Genomic DNA, 23,358 nt, shown 5'->3' with positions numbered 1-23,358 from the left:
TAAAACAACACAAAGAACACAACGTGATAAACCAATTTTACATGGTTTGCTAGCCTCTGATTTCTATGATTCCTATGTGAATCACTCCCAAAATCTCTCTATCTTTCTACTTCTCACATTTATTTTTTTTTTCTTCGATACCTTTCGGAGATGAAGAAAACCCCTACAATACTTTCTCTGGCTTTGGAATATTTACTTAAGAATGCAGCAACATTCTTAATTTCCCCGTGAAGCCCTTTTCATCTAGCCACATCATAATTTGTCATCACTTTAGGTATATAAGATATTAACCTTTTTAAGGTACCATAACTGCTTACTATTTGCGAGACGATTGTGTTAACCCATAAAAGCTTTCGTACGAGTATTTCTCGTGTAAGTGAGCCCTTTATCATTTTATGTTAGATTTTTTAAATAGTTAATCAGATAATTTGAATTTTAACTATGATATATTAGAGGGATTTTTATTCAACGATAAATCTAAAATATAAAAGCTGATGCACTTCCTAATATATCTTATCCAAAAATTAAATATATGGATTTTAAAGAAAAAATGGGAGCAAGGCCAAGTGCGCGCGAATTGACTGATCTCCGTATACCACCTTCTCTCTATTCTTTTTTTCTTTTTATTTATTTTTGCGAAATAAGGGGGAAAATGAACAAATAAAGAAAAGCCGCTTTTTTTTCGCATATACGGCGATAATGGTGGTGGCAACCGACGACGACTTCACCTTTTCTATCAATTCTTTACCCCAATTCCGCTTCTCTTCTTCCTTCCATCTGCTTCTCCTTTCTTCCTCTTTGGCATGGAATCCTCGCGTTTTACTTCCTGCGTTTCGATTCCCCTCCGATAGCCGTATTCGCTGAGCTCGCGGGGGAGGAGGTGGCGATGGGGCAGAGCTGCGGCTTCTGGTCAGCCATCGCTAGTGGGTTTCGTGGAACTTGTGGAACGACGGACGCCGCCGCCAGCGCATCTCCCAACGCGATCCAGCCCAAGACCAGTGTGTTCTATGACGCAGGTGCTTTCTTCTCGCTCTCTCTCTACTGAATTTCCAAGTCTAGATGGGGATTTATTTGATTGACTGATTCCCACGTCGCTATGGTTTTCACATGAAAAGATGGATCTCTGTAGCTCTGTTTAGGTTATAGATCAGGTTCTGTTTCTTTCTTAATTTGTACTTTTATTGAGCTATTCGGTTCGCTCTTCATCATTCTGATGCGTAGTCAATTAAAAGGGATGAACGTTTGAAGAATATAGTGGAGTCAAAAGACAGCTACCGAAGTTGAATTATATTCACTCTCCATCGCCTTTTGTTGAATAATTCTTTCTTAAGATTCAAGAAGCAGTAAAGGAAGGTTTAGCTGTTTTTAGCTCAAGCATGAAGAGTGTTGGAACTACAAGTGCCTCTAACAATTCTGGATGCAATTGGAGACCTCTCTAGCACTACTTTGTAGATTCCACTGTCTCAAACTATACACTTGTGGATCCAAATCCAATTCTTCTAAAATGTAGAATAACCCCTACCACAAGCCCTGTGATTGATTCCTTGTCTCTCTTGGATGAATAAAAATAATATATAAAAGAAGTAAGAACAATTAATGTAGTTCAATAGAAACCTACCTATATAAAGAATTTAAGTATATATTATTGATCCCGTCCGGAAGTTAAGTCGGATGAAGGCGAGCCTTGCTGTGCTAAAAGTTGACGGAGAGTCGTTGAGATGCTGAATCAGCGAGGTACCCCCTGGACAAGTCCGCACGGGCAGTTCTACGGAGAGAAATGATCAGGATGATGACGCTATTGATCTGCACACACTCAGACGAGTCCACGGTCGTTAGAGACCAGAAACCAGGGAAAAAGTCCCCGGATCAGGCCCTCCGACGCTCAAGGCAAGTACTTTTTCCCCAGAAATCACAGAGAAAGCACGAAAAGTAAAAGACTGGTAAGAAATGACGAGTGAGCGTACCTGCGTAAGGGACAAAGTATCCCTTTTTATACTGCAACTGAGGCTTCTGGAACCTGGCGAATGTCAGGGAATGTCGGATGTCAAGCTCTGTCTGGCGGTGGTCGACACGTGGCTTTCTCTTATAGGATAGCGGAGGAACCAAGAGGAGTATGAGCCTCCCACCGTTAGAATATTCCCTGACATGTGATGATTGTTCTCTGATAGGTGGTTACAATTCCTTGCAGGCCTATTTGTCATGTAGTGTTACATCCCGACGATCTGCTGATTCCCGACCTGCATCTGCTTATTGCTATCCAAGGCATGTATGTTCCAACTTGCACGATGGGTCTAATTCCCGACCCGCATCTGCTTATTGCTATCCAAGGCATGTATGTTCCGACCTGCACGCTGGGTCTAATTCCCGACCCGCATCTGCTTATTGCTATCCAAGGCATGTACGTTCCGACCTACACGCTGGGTTCAGACCTGCATCTGTCCGCTGTTATCCATGGTATGAACGTCCCGACCTGCACGCTGGGTCGGTTCCCTGACCTACATCTGTCCGCTGTTATCCATGGTATGAACATCCCGACCTGCACGCTGGGTCGGTTCCCTGACCTGCACGCTGGGTCGGTTCCCTGACCTGCATCTGTCCGCTGTTATCCATGGTATGAACGTCCCGACCTGCACAAGCTGGCCCCCTAGTCACACCCAATCCCTGGTTATACCTGACCCATGGGTCCGATCCTCAATTGAATTTGGCCCTGTGGGTCGAGTCCATTTTCGATTCCCTTCAAGATCAGATCCGGCTCAACTCGTAAATACTGTCCTTTGACCAGCCCCTCAACTGAAGCTTTGACTTTAGCCACGTGGGCCGGAATCTTGACCTCCTCCTAATTCTGATTCTTGACCTCCACGATGGCGTTGCCACGGAGGCTAGACTTTTGACCTCCAGGCTGGTGTAACTTTTGACTAGCCACGGGGGCTAGACTTCTGACCTCCATGCTGGCGTGACTTTTGACCCTTCTGTGGCTTTGACTCCGTGTCCGATCATCTCACAGACCCCACATTCATGCACCGTATCAATTATGAGAGAAAAAGTATAATAAAAATTGAAAAAGCAACTATGCCACCTCGTATAAAAGATATCTCAATCCTTCATGTACTTTTTTTAGCAAAACAAAAAAAAAAGTGAAAAAAATTCAACATTGAGTTGTTTGCCCTTTATTTAGTCAAACCCAATAATCTCCTCCTTGATGAGATATTGATCTATCATTCCATCTGGTACACAAAGATAATACTATGCGGTACCATTCCATTGTACTCCAAGATAATCCACCATTGTATACACCTAAGTCATTTGGTCTACATCTCTGACTCCATATCAGTCAAGCCTATGTATTGATGATCAGGTCATGATGCTATATGACCATGGAGGAAGATTTCAAGTAGGGAAATGCTACTATTTCCCCCATAGGTTAGGCTCCTACTACCATAGGAGCTGATCTTCATTCTTTTTTAGGAAGGCTTAAAAGGTGGGTAGAATCAACATCTGATTTTGCAAAGATTAATGGTAATAGGTTTCTTCTATTTGAAAAAAGTAAGGGGGTGTTTGGTTTGCATTTTCCATATTGTTTTCTATTTTCATTTTTTGAGAAAATGGAAAACGTGTTTGGTTTGCATTTTCCACATTCATTTTCAAGAAAAAGAGAGCATTTTCTAAGAAAACGAAAAACGTAGAAAAGTCATTTTTTAAAAAATGAGAAAATGCGGTTTTCTGGAAAATGAAATAAAAATGCAAACAAACCAAACACACCCTAACATTCTATAGACCACATCATCTTGATGTGTATGACAATATATGTGTGATGTTTCTTTTTGGTTTTGTATGCAAAACCAAACTTTGATGTTAGGATTTTTAAGATGAGCTATTTAAATTTAAAATTTATTGTTGGTGCAAACACACTAAATTTGGTTGCATCTATCGGGGGAAAAGAAAATCGGGGTTGCATAGTCTTATCCCACTATGTTAGGTTGACTATATGGATCCTTTTATGTCATTGAGCTCTATTTCCTACTATATCATTATCTAAACTTAAATAAATTTTATCTTGTTTTATTGTTGCTAACCAAGTCTTTTTTGGTCTTCCTCTTCTTCTTTTGATATGTGTGTTTGTCATAGTTTCATATTGCCTAATTGGAGCATTTATTGGTATCTAAGTACATGCCCGTACCATTTTAAATGTGTCTCTCAGAGTTTTCTCTCTATAGATGCAACTCCGACTTTCTCTCTAATGCTCTCATTTCTTATTCTGTCCATCCTCGTATGTCCACACATCCACCTTAACATCCTCATCTTTGCAACTCTCATCTTCTGCTCATGTGCTCAAGTCATAGCCCAACATTCAACCCCATATAACATAGAACTTTCCTTTAAGTTTTAGAGGTATTTTACGATCACATAAAACACCTGACGCTCTCCTCTATTTCAACTATCCTGTTTGTATTCTATGTAAGACATCTCTTTCAATACCTCCATCATTTTACAAAAATGATCTTAAATATTTAAAACTCTCGGTTCCAGGCAACTCATCATCTCCTATCTTAACAATTGTCTCATTACGTCTAATATTGCTAAACTTAAATTCCATATATTTTGTCTTTATTCTACCAAGCCTAAAATCTGTCCCTTCTAAAATCGGGGTTGCATCTATTAAGGGAAAACTCCGAGAGACACGCTTAAGATGGTACAAACATACACTACGACCAATAAATGATCCAATTAGGCAATGTGAAATTATGACAAATATGCACATCAAACAAGGAAGAGGAAGACAAAAAATGACTTGGTTAAAAATAATAATACAAGATAAAATTTATTTAAATATAGATGATGATATAGTATGGGATAGAACTCATGGCATAAAAGGATCTATATAGCCGATCTCACCTAGTAGAATAAGGTTTGGTTATTGGTGGTGGTGGTGGTTCAATCACACCTTTGAGATCGGGTATGATTGTTGTTTTGATGGATTGGGTAAATAGTTAAAGTTAGAATTATTATTGTATTTGATATCCGTATTTGAATCGCGTAAGACTTGGAGACATACACATGGAGACAACTTGGTAGCCAAGGTCGGTTGATGATCTAATGGCTCAAGGTCTATAAAGATCGAAAAGGATGGCATGACGCATTTGAGGGATTGTAGGACGAGGAGCATTAAAGTATGACTGAGTTGAGGAGGAGCCATAGGCTCCGGTGCATCTAAGGATGAGTAGCTTGACAAGAGATGACTTCATAGCGAGGGTAAACTCTTGGTGAGTTGAGTGTTGAGATAAACTACACCCAGTGAGGGTAGAATCTCAAAATAGGTAGGCTCGACTTTAAAACTAGTCGGAGTCATGAGATTATTGATTAGGATTTACACTAATCAATTGATGGATGAATCGAGGACTCCTTCGAATAGTCAATTGATATATTAGAATCTATTGACTGCTCAGACCCCAAACCCCAAACCCCAAATTAGGAGATTCAATGTTTGTGTCCAATTTGTGGTATACTAGTTGACGATATGGAATATCAGCTGACTCTTGTTCATTGATTGGTGTATTTGATTGCTGTTTGGTCAACTAGTGTAGTTGATTGAAGCTAGATGACCTGTGGCAAAATGCTTCTCTTTGTGGCCAAGTTGATTGCTGAGTCTACTGATTAAGGGTAGTCAATTGATGATAAAATTCTAGTCAATGGATGCTACTGGAGCCACTATGGAGTGATCCATTGATAAAACAGCAATAGTCGAATTTGTTGATGACAACAATACTCCAATTGATTAATGAAGAATTCTAGTCAACTATTGGCGTCGGGCGACAATTGTTGGATGAAGGCTATAAAACGAGCTCGTTGAGAAAATTTAGGAATTAACATTCCTAATAATACTTGAGCTAATTCTAAGCCTTCTTGTAACTCCTTTAAAAGCTTTCTTTGTGAATCTAAGTGTAATCTTTCTCAAGTATAAGAAGTTTCTTTACCTCCGAGACTTTACCAAGAAGGAGAAAGATTAGTGGTTGATCTAGACTTAGGCTGTGGACATTTCAACTCGTGGGGAGTTGTAAACCACGTTAAAGCCATGTGCCACTTGGATTCGTTGTTATTTATTTTGTTTTTTTATGTCCACTGTGATTTTTTTATATTCTTACCTTGCTAAGCAATAAGAAATAATCTTTTAAGCTTTTAATTAACAACATTTACTATTCACCCCCTCTAGCTCGGCCTTGTGATCCTCCAATAAAGGTATTAGAGTTTCATTTGTTTTGAAGTACTAATTACTAACAAAAGCACCATGGCCATAGAGAAATTCTAAATCCCAAGGCTAGAGGAAAACTTCCAATCATGGAAGAGGAAGATGATGCTCTAATTCCACCTTCAGATTGAGATGCAAATTGCAATTGAGGGAGGATATGACTTTCTTCTTGATTTAGAAGGCAAAATGTTACCTTTGGTTAAGTACCAAAAATAAAAAGAAGTAGTGGTGGACACCAAAGCAAAAATGCCCTTGAGCAATTCCTCTTGGAGCAAGAGATAAACAAAATTGGGCGCTACTTATGGGAACAGATGGTAGCGATGCATGAAGACTCATCGGAAGCTAGACTTGCATGGCAAATTCTCCTTTGCACAAAATTGAACACTTTTACCATGGAAAAGGGAGAGACCATACCTCAAATGCACTTCCAGTCAAGGTTTAAAATTTCGACCCGTGCCGAGATTTCGGTCTTGGACCAGAACGATACGGTTTCGGTACTGTATCGTGTCGTGTCGATATAGTTTCTGTATTTTTAAAATATAAAATATATTAATTAAAAACTAAAATATTTAACATAAATATTTAAAAAATAAACAAGATAAAAAATAATCTTTTAAAAAAGGAAAAGATATGAAAATAGATAAATAAATAAATAAAAATTTTGTTATAATTTTTAAATTATAAATGAAATATAAAATTAATTAGATAATTTTATTAGGGTTTAATAAACTCTCTTTAGATTATCTCCACCTAGTTAGCCCATGGCCGCGGGGATTGTATGACTCCTTCGGCGCGACCACGTTGGTTGTACGACCCCTCTGCAATGAGCGCAGGATCGCACGATGCCTCCACAGCGGCAGTGGAAGGGTTATGCGACCTCTCCGCTACTGTTGCAAGGTCAAGCGACCCCTCTGTGACCACGGGGTCGCGCAACACGTAGCACCTGTCGTGGGTCTGATGCCAGGATCGTGCCGGTGCCGGTCGTTGAGCGGAACGAGACGTTTCGCCCGTTTCGACCGTTTCGGCACGACACTTTAAACCATGCTTCCAGTACAAGGAGCTTGTGCGTCAACTCTATAGAGGATGTCACAAACCTTGACTTATTAGAAATGCCATCAATGTGCATTCCTGAGGACCCTTTATTGGAACTCCATCGTCAATAGCTACTACATCGCATGAAACTTTGATGTAAGTACTTTAGATGAGTTGTTAGAAATGGAATTGCATGTTTCTAGGAACCCGAAGATGGAGGAGTAGGAAGCCTACCGAAGCCGAAATCTAGCACTTATCGGGAAGGAGGAGGAGAAAAATGCTCCATCCTCTAGCTACAATGAGTGCACTATTGACGAGGATTTCAATGAAGAGGGTTGTATGATAGGTAAGGAAAATTTTCAAAACTAAAATTGAGTAAGTGGGATCTCCAAGAATACCTCAAGAAGAAAGGGAAGAAGGAAAGAAATAATCAATCCGGTATTACAATTTCTAAAAGAAGGGGCATGTTGGGGATCAATGTTCTAAGTTGAAGAAAGGCAACAAGAAGGAGAAGAAGAAAGTGAAGGCCTTAGCGGCCATTTGGGATAAAACCTCATCCTCATCATCCGTTGATGAAGAAGTGGTGGTGACTCATAGAGCAAATATTGCCTTTATGACAATTGATGATGCAGTCTCCCCCCATTATTCGAAGATCGAAGAAGAAAGGATATTAAGTTGGGGGAGCCAAATATGATAACTCAAGCGACTCATAGAGGTAAAATTCTGATCCTTTGAAAATTAATTACTATATTTAGTTAATTTGTTAAACAAGTCATTAGATAAATGTGAAAATAAATAAAGATTAAAAAAGCAAGTTTCATTTCTAGAAGATAAAGTTAGCTTTATTATTCCTTGCAATGACTCTAATGATCTTAGAATTAAGGAATTAAAAGGGCAGCCCGGTGCATAAAGCTCCCACCAAGGCAGGGTCTCAGGAAATGGTCTATTATACTCAACCTTACCTGCTTTGCAAGAGGTTATTTTCGAGACTCGAACTTGTGACCTTTAGGTCATACACCAGTAATTTTACCGTTGCGCCAAGACTCCCTTTCCTTAGAATTAAGGAATTAGAGCTAGAAATTGAAACTTTAAGGAATCAAGTTGATTCCTTAAGGTTAACATTAAAAAAATTTACCATTGGCTTTAACACCCTAAAAGGGTTAACTTTTGTAAGAGTGGCCTAGGGTATACAAGAACTAAAAGGAAAAGGAACACTATTGCCTTATGGCTAAGGGTCAAGGGAGAACCAAGATAATTAGGAGGGAATGAGTTCTAAAGGAATTTTTGGTCAACCTAGTTGGACCCAACCTTTATTGGGTGCCAAAATCCCTTCTAAATCATTAGAAAGTATTGGTAGAAGTCAACCATGATGAGATTCACTCACAATTTACAATTTAATTAAAATGGTGGACTTAGGACTCATGGGGGAGTGATACAATTTGGGGTAGAAATGCATGAATACATAGTTGTAGTAATACTTTAAATCTAGCTTCCCATAAAATGTCATAAGGTGAAACTCCTTGCCGTTGCCATGAGTGCAACTCTTCATTGCATCTCTCTTTGTTGGTTTTATTGTTGTTTTCCCCCTCTGATGGATATTCTATTGTTATATATTATCACCAAGCATTTTCTCTAGCTCTATTAGATCTAGATTGACTATAGAGCCATTCTGCAGCAAACCAAGTGCCACCTTGTCTTCCTGTAGTAAGATCCAATAGATCTATCTGTCTAACATGTCTAACATATCTAACATATTGCCTTGATCTTTAAGTAATTTTATGTATTCCGTATTTTCTTTCAGCAATTCTCATATCTACCCTCAAATTGTCCAATAACAATTTCTTCATGTTGCTTATTTCTTCGCTGGAGTTCTCTTTTCCTCCTAGCATCTCTTTCCTCTATCAACTTTCCTTCAGTATACCTAAGTGTCATATTCGAATGATGTTGTATATGCCACTTAGGCCCTTTGGTTCTCATCCATCATTTTCCTTCACCCCTTTGATCTATTTGTTATGTGCAGTTGTGTGTGATGCTACTGGGAGAACCCCATTTGAGGTAGTTGCAAGTTTTTTCTCATCTTCTTTGTTATCCTTATGATACTTGTTAAGTGGTTTTCCTTCTCTACTTTCTTTTGTGTGCCACATGCTATTATGTGTCACTCTTAGGGTGAAGCCCACTCTTAGAAATCCACTCTCCCACTCTTAGCAGTCCACTCTGAGAATGCATGGGATCTCTCTTTTCCTCCTCTCTCCATTTACTACTAGTTTAAGGTGAAGGATTACTCTGCTTTTCCTGTGTGAACCTTTAGTATCATAAAATAAGCAAACATAGATAGTATCTATCCTCCAGCATGAAGAAAAGTGTTAGTGGTATAGGTTAATATAATTATTAGTGTAGTAAATTTGGTCTTACATTAGCTGTTTTATATTTATTGTTATACCATTTAATAGCTCTATATATCATAATATCAAGGCAATTTCCTTAACTTCTACAATAAGGAGGAGTCGAACTTAATTAATTTGGCCACATGAAAAATTGTGTCTAGTTAGTTGAATTTTGCAATTAGTCAAGCTTTGAATGTGTTAGTTGAGGGAGGGATCACTGAATATTTAATTGTAAACACCCACTTGCAAGTGATTATAGACTTGCCATAACTTGGACAAAAGAGTGACTAGTTTCTATATATCATTGGAACACAATGCTTCAATCTGATCTATCATTTTGAAATTGGAATTCTTCTCTCTAAGAAATGATTCCAAACAAGCTGATAATAACATAATCTTATTATCATATACGAGGTTGGATTATTCTTTTTAATTTTCCTTACCCTAATGATTTTGAGAGAGCTGAGATCTAATTCTCTTTGTTTCTTTAATTGTGATGTGAAGTGTGACCATCTAGAAAGAGATTAAATGTTTCAAATTTGTTCTTGTGTGCAGCAACTGAAAAAAGATATTTAAATGCTAGCAACCGTGAACTTGCTGCTTCTCATGAGTCTGCTTTCTCGATGGAAAATAATCAAGATCCAACGTCTCAGGACAAAACATCTCATCAATTGCTTCAATTTACTTTCCAGGAGCTGAAATCTGCTACTGGTAATTTTCGACCTGATAGTATTCTTGGGGAGGGTGGATTTGGATATGTTTTCAAAGGATGGATAGAGGAGAATGGCACAACTCCTGCAAAACCAGGCACAGGTCTCACTGTTGCTGTCAAGAGTCTGAAGCCTGATGCACTCCAGGGTCACAGGGAGTGGGTTGTGAGTACTTTCTTTCCCAAAGATCTACAATAAACTAGAAAAATTCTCACTGACTGAAATACATGGATGCATCGCAGGCTGAGATTAAATTCCTCGGACAATTACATCATCCTAACCTTGTAAAGCTGATAGGATATTGCATTGAAGACGATCAAAGATTACTTGTCTATGAATTCATGTCACGAGGAAGTCTTGAAAATCATCTTTTCCGGAGTGAGTAGAACTGTAGAAGTTTATCAGCTTAACTTGCTGAATTCCTTATAATATTATGTCCATTATAGTCATTTTGTTAGCCTTTTTTCTCTTATTTTTTTCCCTTAGTTTAGGGGTGTACCTAAGTATTGAAGAACACATGCACCTAAAAGTTCTGCACCTTGTACAATGATACAAGTTATCGTATTGGTGAATAGGTGACATGGACTTGAGAATAATGTCTCGTGAATCCATTACAAATTGGAGATAGAAAATTAGAGAACTCTAAATCAATTAGATGGATGATAAAAGGTAGACCTAATGTTTAATAAAGTACGAACCTAAGGTATATGAGATAGAAAAACCACTTTTCACAGCATATGAGATTTAGGTTGACAAGTCGATTAATGCCACAAGGGTTGACTTGATAAACTTTAGTTCAATGAAGAACCAACAAGAGCCTCACCATTCTTTTGAATTGAATATAAACATTAGATACATAAAGTAAGCCCATTTAGAAGTCCTAGGCAGACCACTTAACTAGTTTGGGCTCAAGTCATTGTTAAAACCAAAATAAAGGCAAAATTAGGCCTACACATTAAAATTGCTCCTACCATATATAAATGAGGCATAAGTGACTAATTAAGCCCATCTAGGACTTGAATTTGATTGATTAGGTTGCGTGACTTGCTCTTGTTCAAATATGCTTTAACTTCAGCCTTGGGTTTTGGCATCTTCGATCAACTCTTTGAGCGCTTCCTTCATCTTTTTAGTCCTAGACCTGGTAATTGGGCCTCTATTGATGTATGATGCTTCATCAAGAAGTTCTAAAATGTGTTACTCTTTCTTTTCATGACCTTAGCTTTATTCTCATCTTTAGCTTGCTTAGCTACAACTCGGTTTCAATATGAGTCTTCATTCCCACTTCTCAAAAGGATTTGTCCTTGAATCTTCATCATCTACATCAAAGGAAGAAAGATTAGAAACATTGAATGTAGCACTCATGTGATAGTCATTTGGCAAGTCAAGCTTGTAGGCATTATCATTGATCCGAGCAATGATTTGAAATGTCCATTTCCTCGGAGATGCAACTTAGTATGCCAATTAGTCTACACCTATCATTCCTAATATAAACCCAAACCCAATTCCTAGGTTCAAAGATCATTATGACAAACTCTTTAAGTAATGCTAGCAAGTATCTAAGGTCCTCATCCAAGCATAGATCTCCTTGTCATAAATTGGATTCAAAGCTGCTCTACATAGCTTCTCACTAAAATAAGCAGACTTCTTGCATTAGCACACCTTTATACCTATTCTTCTTGAACCATCACACTCGATTTCAAAAGTTTTAGCTAAATCAGGTAATGCAACTAATGGTGTGGAACAATCTTCTTGAATAAAGAAATGATTTTGTTCCTATCACATAATATGTGGACCTTGTTTCTCCACCTAGAATTAAATTAGTTTTATACCAATGGATTTTTCATTGCTATATATGTTCATATGGACTAAGCATAGCAGTAAACTTATATGGCAATTGTGAAGTGCGTTTAATTTGAAAAAAAGGTTTAGCTTAACTTATATGGTAAATATTTCTAGACATTTTTCTCTAATGGCTCAACTAGGGAGCAAATGTTTACTCGACTCTCCTTTACAGTTTATACTGAAATTGATCTGTCCAAAACAAATAAATTGAAGGTAGAAGAATCTAGAAGTGGTAAAAGACCATTATGTCCTTTCTTCACCATTGACTGCTCTGCAAGACCACCATCGGACTAATGCAGACCATCACCTGACTGCTCCTGGCTGTCAACCATTGCCACTACCTTTTCAACTTAGGATGCAAAAGAGGTTAGAGTAGAGGGGTATAGATAGAATTTATTCCCTCACTGTTCCTCATCCAATTAAATAACTTCTGATCCATTCCATCATCCTAGATTCCTAGTAAACAACTTTTGATCCCTTTTCTCCTCTCCGTCTTTTCCCCCCCTGTCTCCTCCCTTCCCTCTTCTTTCTCTTCAATCTCCGTCTCTCTGAGTAACATAGCACTAATTCTGGTTATATACTATTTTTCCTTGGTTATCAATCATGGTTGACAAATATTCAGTTGTATATTAAAATGTGTTGTTATGATCTCACTGAAAACATATACATTGATCTATAATCTTGCAATATTAGTTGGTGGAACTAAGCTATATAAGCTCAAGAAGGTGATCTGTCATGGGTCATGGTTGACAAATACCAAAGTTCACTCTATCTTCATTTGGCATATATCCATAACACAGTTTTTCAATAATTATATTGATGACACAGTATAAGATGTTGATTAGTGACAGTTGACACAGGAGGAATTTACCATTTTCCCTGCCACCCATCACGATATCAGGCTTGGAGCCGTGAGGTCGCAAAGGCTATTGCGACCTCGAGACCGGCTGTGGCTTTTTTCCTTTGTTCTGTGTTTTTTTTTCTTTGCTTTTTTTCTTGATAATTTTTTCCTCCTATTGTCTATGGGAGAAATTTTTTTTTCCCTCCATCCGTATATGAGAGAAATATGTATAATTTTTTTCCTCCATCTATCCGTCCATAGTTAATTCATGTGTCGACGAGGTAAACAGAGAGAAAAAAACATCTTTAAAGATGAGGATATAGATTATTATAAAAGATAATTTTTTAATATAATATAATTTCTAACTTTATAAAATTTACTATTACTAATGAATTATATAAAATAATGAATTAAATTATTTTATATATAAATTTAGTTTAATTTTAAATTGATGATAATAAATTCATTATTAATCCATTTAAACTTCCTTGATTGTGTCATGTTTACCTAGTGAGCTTCAATTAACCCTAAATCGATTTTATCTCAATAAGCATCAAACATTTACGAGATAATATCAAATCTAATTCAACAATAACCATCTATAGCAATCAAATATTAATAAAAATATTTATTAATTAATATATTTTATATTTAAAAAATATTGAAATTGTATTGGCACGACATGATATTGTATTAGCGTGGCATGATACAATATTGAAATTGTATCCTTTGATCATGAATTGAAACTCCGACATAGCTTGAAATTTTAAACCTTAATTGATGATATTCTTCTACTTAGTAATTATTGAGTAAATGATGTTAAAAAGTTCCTAGAAGCCAAATTTGTTATTAAAGTGCACATGTCGTATATCAAAAGTCTCTAAGTTAATATTTACTTTATTATTACTATTAGGGGCTCTTCCTTTGCCTTGGTCTAGTAGGATGAAAATTGCACTAGGGGCTGCTAAAGGACTAGCTTTCCTGCATGGGGGTTCTGATCCAGTTATTTATAGGGATTTTAAGACATCTAATATTCTTCTAGATACGGTAAGTAATTGATGTTTATTTTTGATTTCAAGTTTCATAAGTTCCTTGATGTGATTATTTGGGTCCTTCGATTCCAGGAGTACAATGCAAAGCTATCAGATTTTGGGTTGGCAAAAGCTGGGCCTCAAGGTGATAAGACTCATGTTTCCACCCGTGTTGTAGGTACTTATGGTTATGCTGCTCCAGAATATGTGATGACAGGTATGCTACAAAATCTAATGGCCTCCATGACTCAGTAATTATGCTGTTTTATACAACTTAGATGATTTTTGAATAGATTGATGGTTACACTTGTTATTTTATGTAGAGCTGATCCGATGATAAACCTGATAAGCCTATGGTAATGTTGACCTATATATACAAAATGTTGAAATGATGTTCAAATAAATGATTAACCAGGTTGGGTAACATCGAGTCTGGGGTCACCGGCCCGGCTCCACAGAAGTTTCCCATCGACCCATGGATAAATCGGGAAGCGCTCACAGCAGCAGCCCCCAGGAGCCCAGCATCCTTTAGTTGCGTGCCTGGGTGACAACCTGAATGCCCTGCCCCTATACCATAACCCCGGGAGCGTGAAATGATGTTCAAATAAGTATCTACTTGAGGGGGTTCCTCAATAAGCATCAAGAGCCACCCATTATACTTTTATACAGATGAAAAGGGTGAAATAAGGTTTAAAATTTTAAATCATGCCGAAGTTTCAATTTATGATCGGAATAATATAATTTTGGTATCTTATCGTCAGTTTTTGTACTTTTTTTAAATATAAAATATTAATTAAAAAATAATTTTATTAATATTTGATTGTTATAGATGTCTACTATTGAGTTATATTTAAGATGTTGAACTTAAGTTTTGATATTATCCCGTCAAATGTTTGATGTTTATTGAGTAAAAGTCAATTTAAGGTTGATTGAAATCCACCAAGTAGATATGTAAGATTACGTAGGTTTAAACTAGATTTAATTTGGATTTATTTTGAGTATTTTAAAATTTGACCAAATTTATATATAGAAAATTTCAATTTATTATTAGTAGTATATTTTATAAAGTTAGAAATTATATTATATTAATTTTTGTTATCTTAAGAGTTTTTTTTTCTTTATTTACTTTGTGAAGAGATAAAGGAGAGAGAAAAATAAACCATCCTTGAAGAAATATTTTTACTCTCTATTTACCTTTGTGGATAGATAAAGGTGAAAAAAATTAATAAATGGAGGAAAAATTAATAAGGAGGACAAAATTTAATGAATGAAATGGGGAAAAAATAATAGGGAAAGGAATTACCTGTTAAAAAAAATAAATGTTTCTATCTAAAATAAAAAATTAAAGAAAAAAGAAAAAAAATAGTGAGGTCGCGACTGCCTCACCGTGCTAGTATTAGTGTTGGTCAACCGACAAAATGATAAATTCCGCCTGTGCCAACCGACACAACTCGACTTTTAAATCCTTGGGTGAAACAATGATGCTTCAACACTACCAATGGGCATGGAGCAATTTTGCTTCAACGTGACCTCACAATCATGATTTAGAGGTACAAATTTGACTCTAATATCATATCGACACGGACAATGTCCATTGCATTCTATAATGATTAATCACTTGGACTGAAATTCACTCAAGTTTCAATCAAATCATACCTTTGAGTTATGATGGTATTCCACCATACTCGCATCATAATGTCAAAGTCAAATTCATGTTTGAACCATGTTGGGTATGTGTGGCTCATGTTGAAACTAGTTGTTCCCCACTTTTTTTTGTCACTTGTAAACATGTGGTGGCCCTTGGTATTCTTATGTTGAAGAAATTTCCCCCATCCCGTGGTTAGCTATTTTGGTATGGAACATTTTCCACCTGCTCTTCAACACATAAGAATAACTAATAGATTGTGAGAGACCATTAACTGTATGGTGAAGAGCAATCAAACCTGCTATACGAAAATTATGGTTAATTTTCATCTAATTGCAATGATGAAAAGAATTGCAGAATATTGTTTAACTTGCAGAATCACTGATGATGGGGAAAAATGAATTGTTTTAATATGGCTGAAAATAATGGAAAGTGATGATGAGTAGTGATCCAACTTCAATTTGTATAGGGGTAAAAAGTTAATCCAAGTAGCAAACGCTAGCGATTCCACATTTCATTTCATGTTGAATTAATCATGGCATTTAATGAAGTTGGAGTCAGTCTTTTTTCTTGAAACATAAGTAATTCTTTATCACAATTTTTAGTATTGATACTAATCAGCAGTATCGAAAATGTCAATGACAAGAATTGTCAAGCTTGGACTGAAACAAGCATGTCCAAAGAGCTTCTTAGATCAAGTTTGGACTAAAACAAACATGTTGAAGAGTTTACTAGGTCAAATTTGAACTAATACAGAAGAGAGATGATTCTGGTAAAAAGGCTAGAGCTAAATTAATCATTATGAAGTATATTAGAGTTGTGATCTAAAAACAGAAAAAATAAGGACTTGCAAATGATGCCCTATTTAGTCCCTTGCGGAAGGTTTATAAGTGAAATGAGGAAAAACTATTAGAAATTCCTAATTACTAGTCCTCTCTACCTATATATGTTACCTTTTCCTTTTTATAAATATACATCCTTGTGTATTCATATGTTTACAAATAAGTCTGCAATATTTACAAATAGGTCTCTTAATACTCTCCTTCATGTTGGTCTAAAAGTATTGTAGAAGCCCACCTTATTACAAATATATTCATTTCTATGACCGCTTGAAGACATTTAGTAATTTTCTAACTATCATTAGTACCAATAAAAAGGCAATGGTACGTCTCTACACACATTTTTCCTGATGAAGTACCAATCAGTCTTGTGTTTCTTCCTCTCATAAAAAAAGACTAGATTGAAGCAATGTGCATGATAATATATTTTTTACAACACAGTTTCATCATCTCAATAGGATCATTCAACACTACTCAACTCAATCCTCTGTTGTTTAAGCTACATGAACTCACATGTGACTAAACCCTATTTTGCCTCTGCACTTGACTTGGCCACTGCATTTGGACTTGACTTAGCCTTGCATTTGAGTGACAATAAAATCATTAGAGTTGTCTCCCAATGATTTGGATATCAAGCCTTAGGAAATCGATTGATCATGCTTAGCACAAATGAAATGTCATGCTTAGTGACACTTAGGTAATTTTAGTTTACCAACTAATGTTAGATAGATACTTCGAATTGATCCAACTTTTGGTTCCAGAGGAGCCTTACAAAATTCCTATCACACTAGCTAAGCACATAAGTCTATTGTGAGATATAAATGCCTTCCCTAAAGCAATAATGATTATGCTTTTATCTTTGTGATTTTTGCACCATCATCACCAATATATCCGATGATATCATATGCTTGAACAATTTTTAAGAAGGAAATAAATCCCAAACTGAGAGGTACTGCAAATTAAAGAGCAGAGGTAGATATAAATATCATGCCCTAGGATATTGCTTCATTCACACAGTAACTTTCAGTTTACACACAGGACCAAACTCCTCCTTGAGCAACAATCCAAGATGTTGCTTGCTGAAGCAATCATAATCATATGATGCGACTAATTGAGCCATCGGCTGATCCACAATTGATAGACGTTGTCACATTAAACACCCACAACAACTAATTATAAATCTGCCAGAAGGAAGAGGATAAGGTCCAAATCTTAAGTGTTGGAGTTTGGCCTTTGGTTGGAATGATACTAATTCAATATCATGTTGATGTTTCGATGTATACGATGGCAAATTAGAGGTGGAAAGAGGACAGAGATGAAAAAGAAAAAGAAGATAAAACAACTATATACTTAAGTTTGGATTTTGTATTTCATCTAGAATGGTACACTTTTGATATTATCTTGTATGGACACACGTTAAAATAATAATAACATTATCTTAATTCATCATGATTTTGTGTTGTAGCATGTCCAAAAGTGTCAATCATTGACATGCAAAGATACTCATTGAGATGATTGGTTGTGCTGAGTAGTATCGAGTTTTGATCATTTATGAAATGATATATTTCAACTATGTTGGGTGGCATGTAAGATACTTTAAACTATGAAGAGAATTAAACTCCAAAGTATTGTTAGAAGTAGAGAGTCCATCTCATTTAACATATCATATTCTAAACTGGAATAGAAGTGTTTTCTGAGACAGTCTTACAAATGGAAAGTGAAGCTAAAGAAGAAATAATAAATAGAGTAAAATAGATTGACGAAGAAAGAGATTGTAAGGTAGTGCATTTGTCAGTACTATTTCAGAGAGGAACATGAAGGTCCAGTTAGAAGTAGCATCTAAGATTGTGGATGGTGTAGGGATTGTAGAGTCTCAAGGAGTGGCTGCTTTGTCTTTGTTTTCTTGCATGGTGTGCATGCACAAATTTTAGTGGTGCGGGGAGAGTAGAGTAGTTACAAGGAGCAGCTGCTTTCACTTTCAATTTCAATTTTGTCTCTTGGTGTTCATGCATAGATCCTGGCCTTCTACTCTAGGTCCATAGTGGCATCGGCACTGTACAAAGGGAACACGGTGAAATTGACTGCAAAGTAGGAACAAGGAGTGCCTCTACTACAGACTTAGACATAGATAGGGAGGTTGTGCTGACATAAGTGTAGTAAAAGAGGCCACATTTGCAAAATTAAAGGCATGAAGTAACCTAAGAATGCAATAGCATACCCTTTTGCAGATGAGAGTAGTAAAAAAGATATAATTGATAGATTGAGAGTCAACTTGTCTCTTCATAAGGACAATAGATGGGTACAATCTATAGTGGAAGATAAGACAAGAGAGAAGAAAGTGTTGAATGGGATTCATAAGAACAAAGAAGGCATGCAATCTATAAAGTAACACATAGTGAGAATTATTCCATAACTCTAGAGAAACGCTTATTCAGAGTAGAAATATGCAAGCTGCCTCTCACATTTTTGTTCTTTTCATTCAACATGGGGTTCTATTATGGTGTACGACAACATGAGGACTATTGAATGACCTTAATTAGAAAATAATGACGGGAAGATATAAGATAAATACACTTTAGCATTGTCACTCCTTATAGACATACCAAATTGAATTAGTACTACAGGAACTAAAATGAAAAAGATTTTAAATCTTTGATAAAGAAAAACCGTGTTAGTCTAGAGTAATCATTAAGGTAATAGAAGTCCTAGTTCTGGACAAACACAATTTATATTGTAGATATCAAAATGTGCTAATGAAAAGGTATTGAAACACATTTGTTGAAGTTGAACAAGGATGATTCCACTTCTCAAAAGAAATAATAGAACTCTTCCTTAATAAAAGAATTTCAGTTGCTTGTTCGAGAAATCCCAGATTTGTGTTACCAAACATGTTTCCCTAACTGACAAGGTTTACACTGAACATTCTAAAGACCAAACAAATGTTGAATCATTTTAAGTAAATCTAAAAGCTTAGGTAACCAAGGAAACATATCTGAAAAATGAAATGGTTTTGCCACATGCGGACATGAGGCTAGGAGTGTTGCTAGTCTTTTTAATCCTTGAATCCTAAATGAAAAATAAAATGATAATAAATGTTAAAGTTCTTATAGATTTTGCTTACTGACAATAAATTCAAAGGAAAGTCAGGTGTATAAAAGACAAAGGAAAGTGACAAAGATGAAGAAAGAAAAATCTGCTCAATGTCTCTTAATGAGATACATCTATTGGTGAACATCTGCTCAATGTTTCTTAATGAGCTACATCTATTGGTAAAAATCTGCTCAATGTTTTCTTAATGAGCTACCTCTATTGGTAAACATGATTATTGGTAGGATATCATAGTAATGCAAGGCTGGAAACGGAAGAGATGTTACTAGACATGTTAAAGGCTCTTGAATCTAGGATTTAGGGAGATAATATAAAGGTATGTGTTAAGTAAGCGGTACATGTACCTCTATGAACAATGACAGTAATCGATTGAGTTGATGCACTTGCTACAACTTAGTTTTAGGAAATGGGAATATCCTCAATAGAGATAATGATATGGAGCTAGAAGCTTAGAACTAGATTTCTTACTATTACAGGGTACATATGAAGGTGGTTCAAACTGAGCCACATGATCAATTTGCAAGGAATGACCTAGTATCCATTCAAAATATAGCAATTATCATTAATGTGTCCAAGTTTTACACAACACATGCACTTTACTCTATGCTGTTTGACTACTTAGCCTCCACACCCTTGCTGATAGCCTCCACCACCTACATGAAACCCTCTTATGTATAGCTGAACCACAATAGCTTAGTATTTGCAACACTTTTTTTTTGGATAAGTAAAAGTATTTGCAACACTTGTTTAGTGTTTTGGTTATCCTTGATTTGTAAATCAGATTTTGACAGCAACCCAAGAGCAAGTAGTTTTCTCAATTTAGTTTATTTGTTGTTATATTATAGAGTTTGAGAAATTTAGGAGGGCCATGGACATCTTGGAGTGGAAGATAACTCACATTGCAACTGAAAACCAAATGATGAGAGCCCAGTAGATGCAGTGGAATTGCGCAAGGACTAAAGAGAAATTATAAGAAAGATTATGTTCGACAATAAGAGAGCCTAGTGGATGCTGCACAGAATGGAGCTTGGTGGATATAGAACACATTTACTGGAATGAAGAAACATGCAACAGAGATTAGGAACATAAATCATGAGAAAAAGGAGAAATCTACTCCTATTGAAGAAAAATTTTGGTAGAAGAAATTGCCAGTTGCAAGACTCATTAAGGATTGTAGGACTCAAGGGAAGAAATCAACTTTATTCCAGATACTATTATTTTTCACCAGATGGTAGGACATGGATAAAGCAAAGACCTGACTACATATGGATGCACATGATTATGACAAGAAAGGAAAACATAGAAATTGTACCTTATGTAACACCGTGATAATGGCCACAATGTTTGCATAGTGCAAGAGAAGCATTGAAATACGAGAAGATTTTAGTATTGAGGCCCCATGATGAAGCAATGAGGAGCAGAATGTCGCACCAAGAGCATCTAGCGGCTCTGATACCATGCAGTGGAGAAAATCATTATGGCTTATTGCCTTCATCTTTCCTCTCTTTGTATTTGCACTACTTCATTACTATTTTACTGTTGAGCCTCAGCCTATGTATTTATTTATTTTAGGTGGGTCCCCAACAATATGCTTAAATGGCCAAGCTACTAATAAATTGTACTTAGCGTTTGGTCCTGTGGTTAAGCTTGGCAACTTAATGAATTGGTCTTCCTCCTCTTGACAGGTGGTGATAATTAGTGTCAAAGCAGAACCTAATCCTAAATAGACTGAGGGGTACTTGTTGGTGAAGCAAACATAAGATGATTCTGACCTTTGGGTCAAGTTTTTGTGTTGACTAGGATATCAAGTCTTTAAGTAGGGGAGATTGAGATACCTTTTTTGTTGTTGTTGGTAATCCAGGTATTGAGCTGAGATACCTTATTTTAGTTCAAGAGACATTAATAAAGAAGGTTAATAAGCTGATATAGGTGAACTAGGGCTGAAGTATTTGGGATATGTGGTTGGGCATGGCAATGACTATTCTCATCCCGTTGGGTTGTGATTTACAAAGATGTAGTGCCTTCAAATACTAGCATAACATTACATTGTGCTCTTTTACCTTTCACAGTTTTAAACTTAAATAAAACTCAATTGTAGAACTCGTAAACTTTAATTTTTTGGAATCTACGATATAGTATTTATCTGGAATCAGTAACTCTTGGTATTTGTTAAAGCATGTTGATGTCTAAAATTGTGCATAAGCTGATTATTCATCAAATCAATTGTTTAGTCAATTAAACACTGATTAATGTGGGTTTCATGTAATTTAAACACAGGACACTTGACATCAAAGAGTGATGTGTATAGTTTTGGAGTTGTATTGCTTGAAATTTTAACTGGTCGAAGATCCGTGGACAAGAAACGGCCTAGTGGGGAGCAAAATCTAGTGGCATGGGCAAGAGCATATTTAGGTGGTAGGCGAAGGCTTTATCAGATCATAGATCCTCGTTTGGAGTTCAACTACTCAATTAAAGGAGTGCAGAAGGTTGCCAAGATAGCTTACTATTGCCTCAGCAAGGATTCCAAAGTTCGCCCTTCAATGGAAGAAGTTGTAAAGGATCTCATCCCACTCCAAGACCTCAAAGACATGGCTTCATTATATTTTCGCTCTCAGCCATCACGAGGTAACTAAAATTACAAATTTGACCCCTCCCCCCTCCCTACCCACCCATAAAGATGAGACCACTGACAATTTTTTTGTGCGCAGGTAAGCATTCTCATTGACAATTATTTTGCTATAATACTGGGAGGCTGAATATGTTCTGGTTGCATTTCAACCAAATAATGTTGTGGGTCATAAGCACCATGCCTACCTGGAAACTTTCGACACTGTCAAGGTGGTCCATAAATGTTTGAACCCTTGTATCATTCATTGTAATCATTGCAATGACTCATATGCTACTCGTATAGATAGAATTTCGCATGTATGTAAACCATAATGACTCTAGATTAGATACAAGCAATCACTCATCATTTCTGTTCCTGTTTGTCATTTCATAGGTATCTTGAGTTTAAATTTATATTTCATGTATGCGGATGTATATCTTCTTAGAAACTTTGTTGTCGAGTTAATACCGTAGTTTGATGATGATTACAGAATTTGGTTTGACTTGTGGACATATAAACTCATCTATGTTCAGTATCTTGCTAGTCTTCACCACCACCATAGAGATACTCTATGGGTGTCTCTTTGCTTCGAGGCTCGACATGCTATTCTACTAAATTAGTGTGTTGCTTCATAGATATTTTGGAGTTATTATTGACTTATTCATTTTTTAAAAACACTTTGGATGTTGCTCGCCCTAACTTGTGTGATATGCTAAAAGCGGTTTAAGATGCACTTTTTCTTTCTTATCTTCCTTTCATCTGTCAAAAAACATGGCTTATTCCGCTGATTGAATCTCTGCAAAACTATTGAACAATTGATTATCTGATAGGAACATTCAGATACTGGATTATCGTCGTATGAGCGGATTACTTTATTGCAGGTTTTTGTTGTCATATATATTTTTCCTTTTTTCAGTCATACTTGTGGTTTGATTCAATTATATCCTCGTAAAATTGTTGGACTTTACAAAATGCAGTTTTCAGTAGCTAAATTGTCTGTTTCATCATCATTTGTTTTTTTTTCAAAAGTAGTCATATATATATATATATAAAGCTAAAAAAATTGCTAGAAAC

General features: G+C 36.3%; 1 protein-coding gene across 2 annotated transcripts; it reads left to right on the top strand.

Annotated features, from left to right (window-relative positions):
* Nucleotides 1-675: 675 nt before the first annotated feature.
* On the top strand, nt 676-22,786 carry LOC121982157 (serine/threonine-protein kinase PBL35-like). Of its 2 annotated transcripts, none has more exons than XM_042535087.1 (7): nt 676-1,016; nt 10,353-10,535; nt 10,613-10,748; nt 13,967-14,100; nt 14,178-14,301; nt 21,954-22,301; nt 22,385-22,786. In XM_042535087.1, exons 1-7 carry the CDS (start codon nt 1,008-1,010, stop codon nt 22,399-22,401), a joined length of 951 nt encoding a protein of 316 aa, XP_042391021.1. In that variant the 5' UTR covers nt 676-1,007; the 3' UTR covers nt 22,402-22,786. The 2 variants fall into 2 exon arrangements, with proteins under 2 accessions (XP_042391021.1, XP_042391020.1); XM_042535086.1 differs by having other exon boundaries at nt 677-1,016; nt 10,216-10,535.
* Nucleotides 22,787-23,358: the final 572 nt, after the last annotated feature.

Source organism: Zingiber officinale, chromosome 5A (genome assembly GCF_018446385.1).
Source record: "Zingiber officinale cultivar Zhangliang chromosome 5A, Zo_v1.1, whole genome shotgun sequence".
Classification (NCBI taxonomy): Eukaryota; Viridiplantae; Streptophyta; class Magnoliopsida; order Zingiberales; family Zingiberaceae; genus Zingiber; species Zingiber officinale.
This window is presented reverse-complemented; position numbering and strand designations above follow the sequence as displayed.

Coding starts and splice junctions, on each gene's coding strand:
- LOC121982157 (XM_042535086.1), top strand. CDS start 887: ATGGGGCAGAGCTGCGGCTTCTGGTCAGCCATCGCTAGTGGGTTTCGT. Junction 1,017..10,215: donor CAGTGTGTTCTATGACGCAG/GTGCTTTCTTCT, acceptor TCTTGTGTGCAG/CAACTGAAAAAAGATATTTA. Junction 14,101..14,177: donor CTAATATTCTTCTAGATACG/GTAAGTAATTGA, acceptor CTTCGATTCCAG/GAGTACAATGCAAAGCTATC.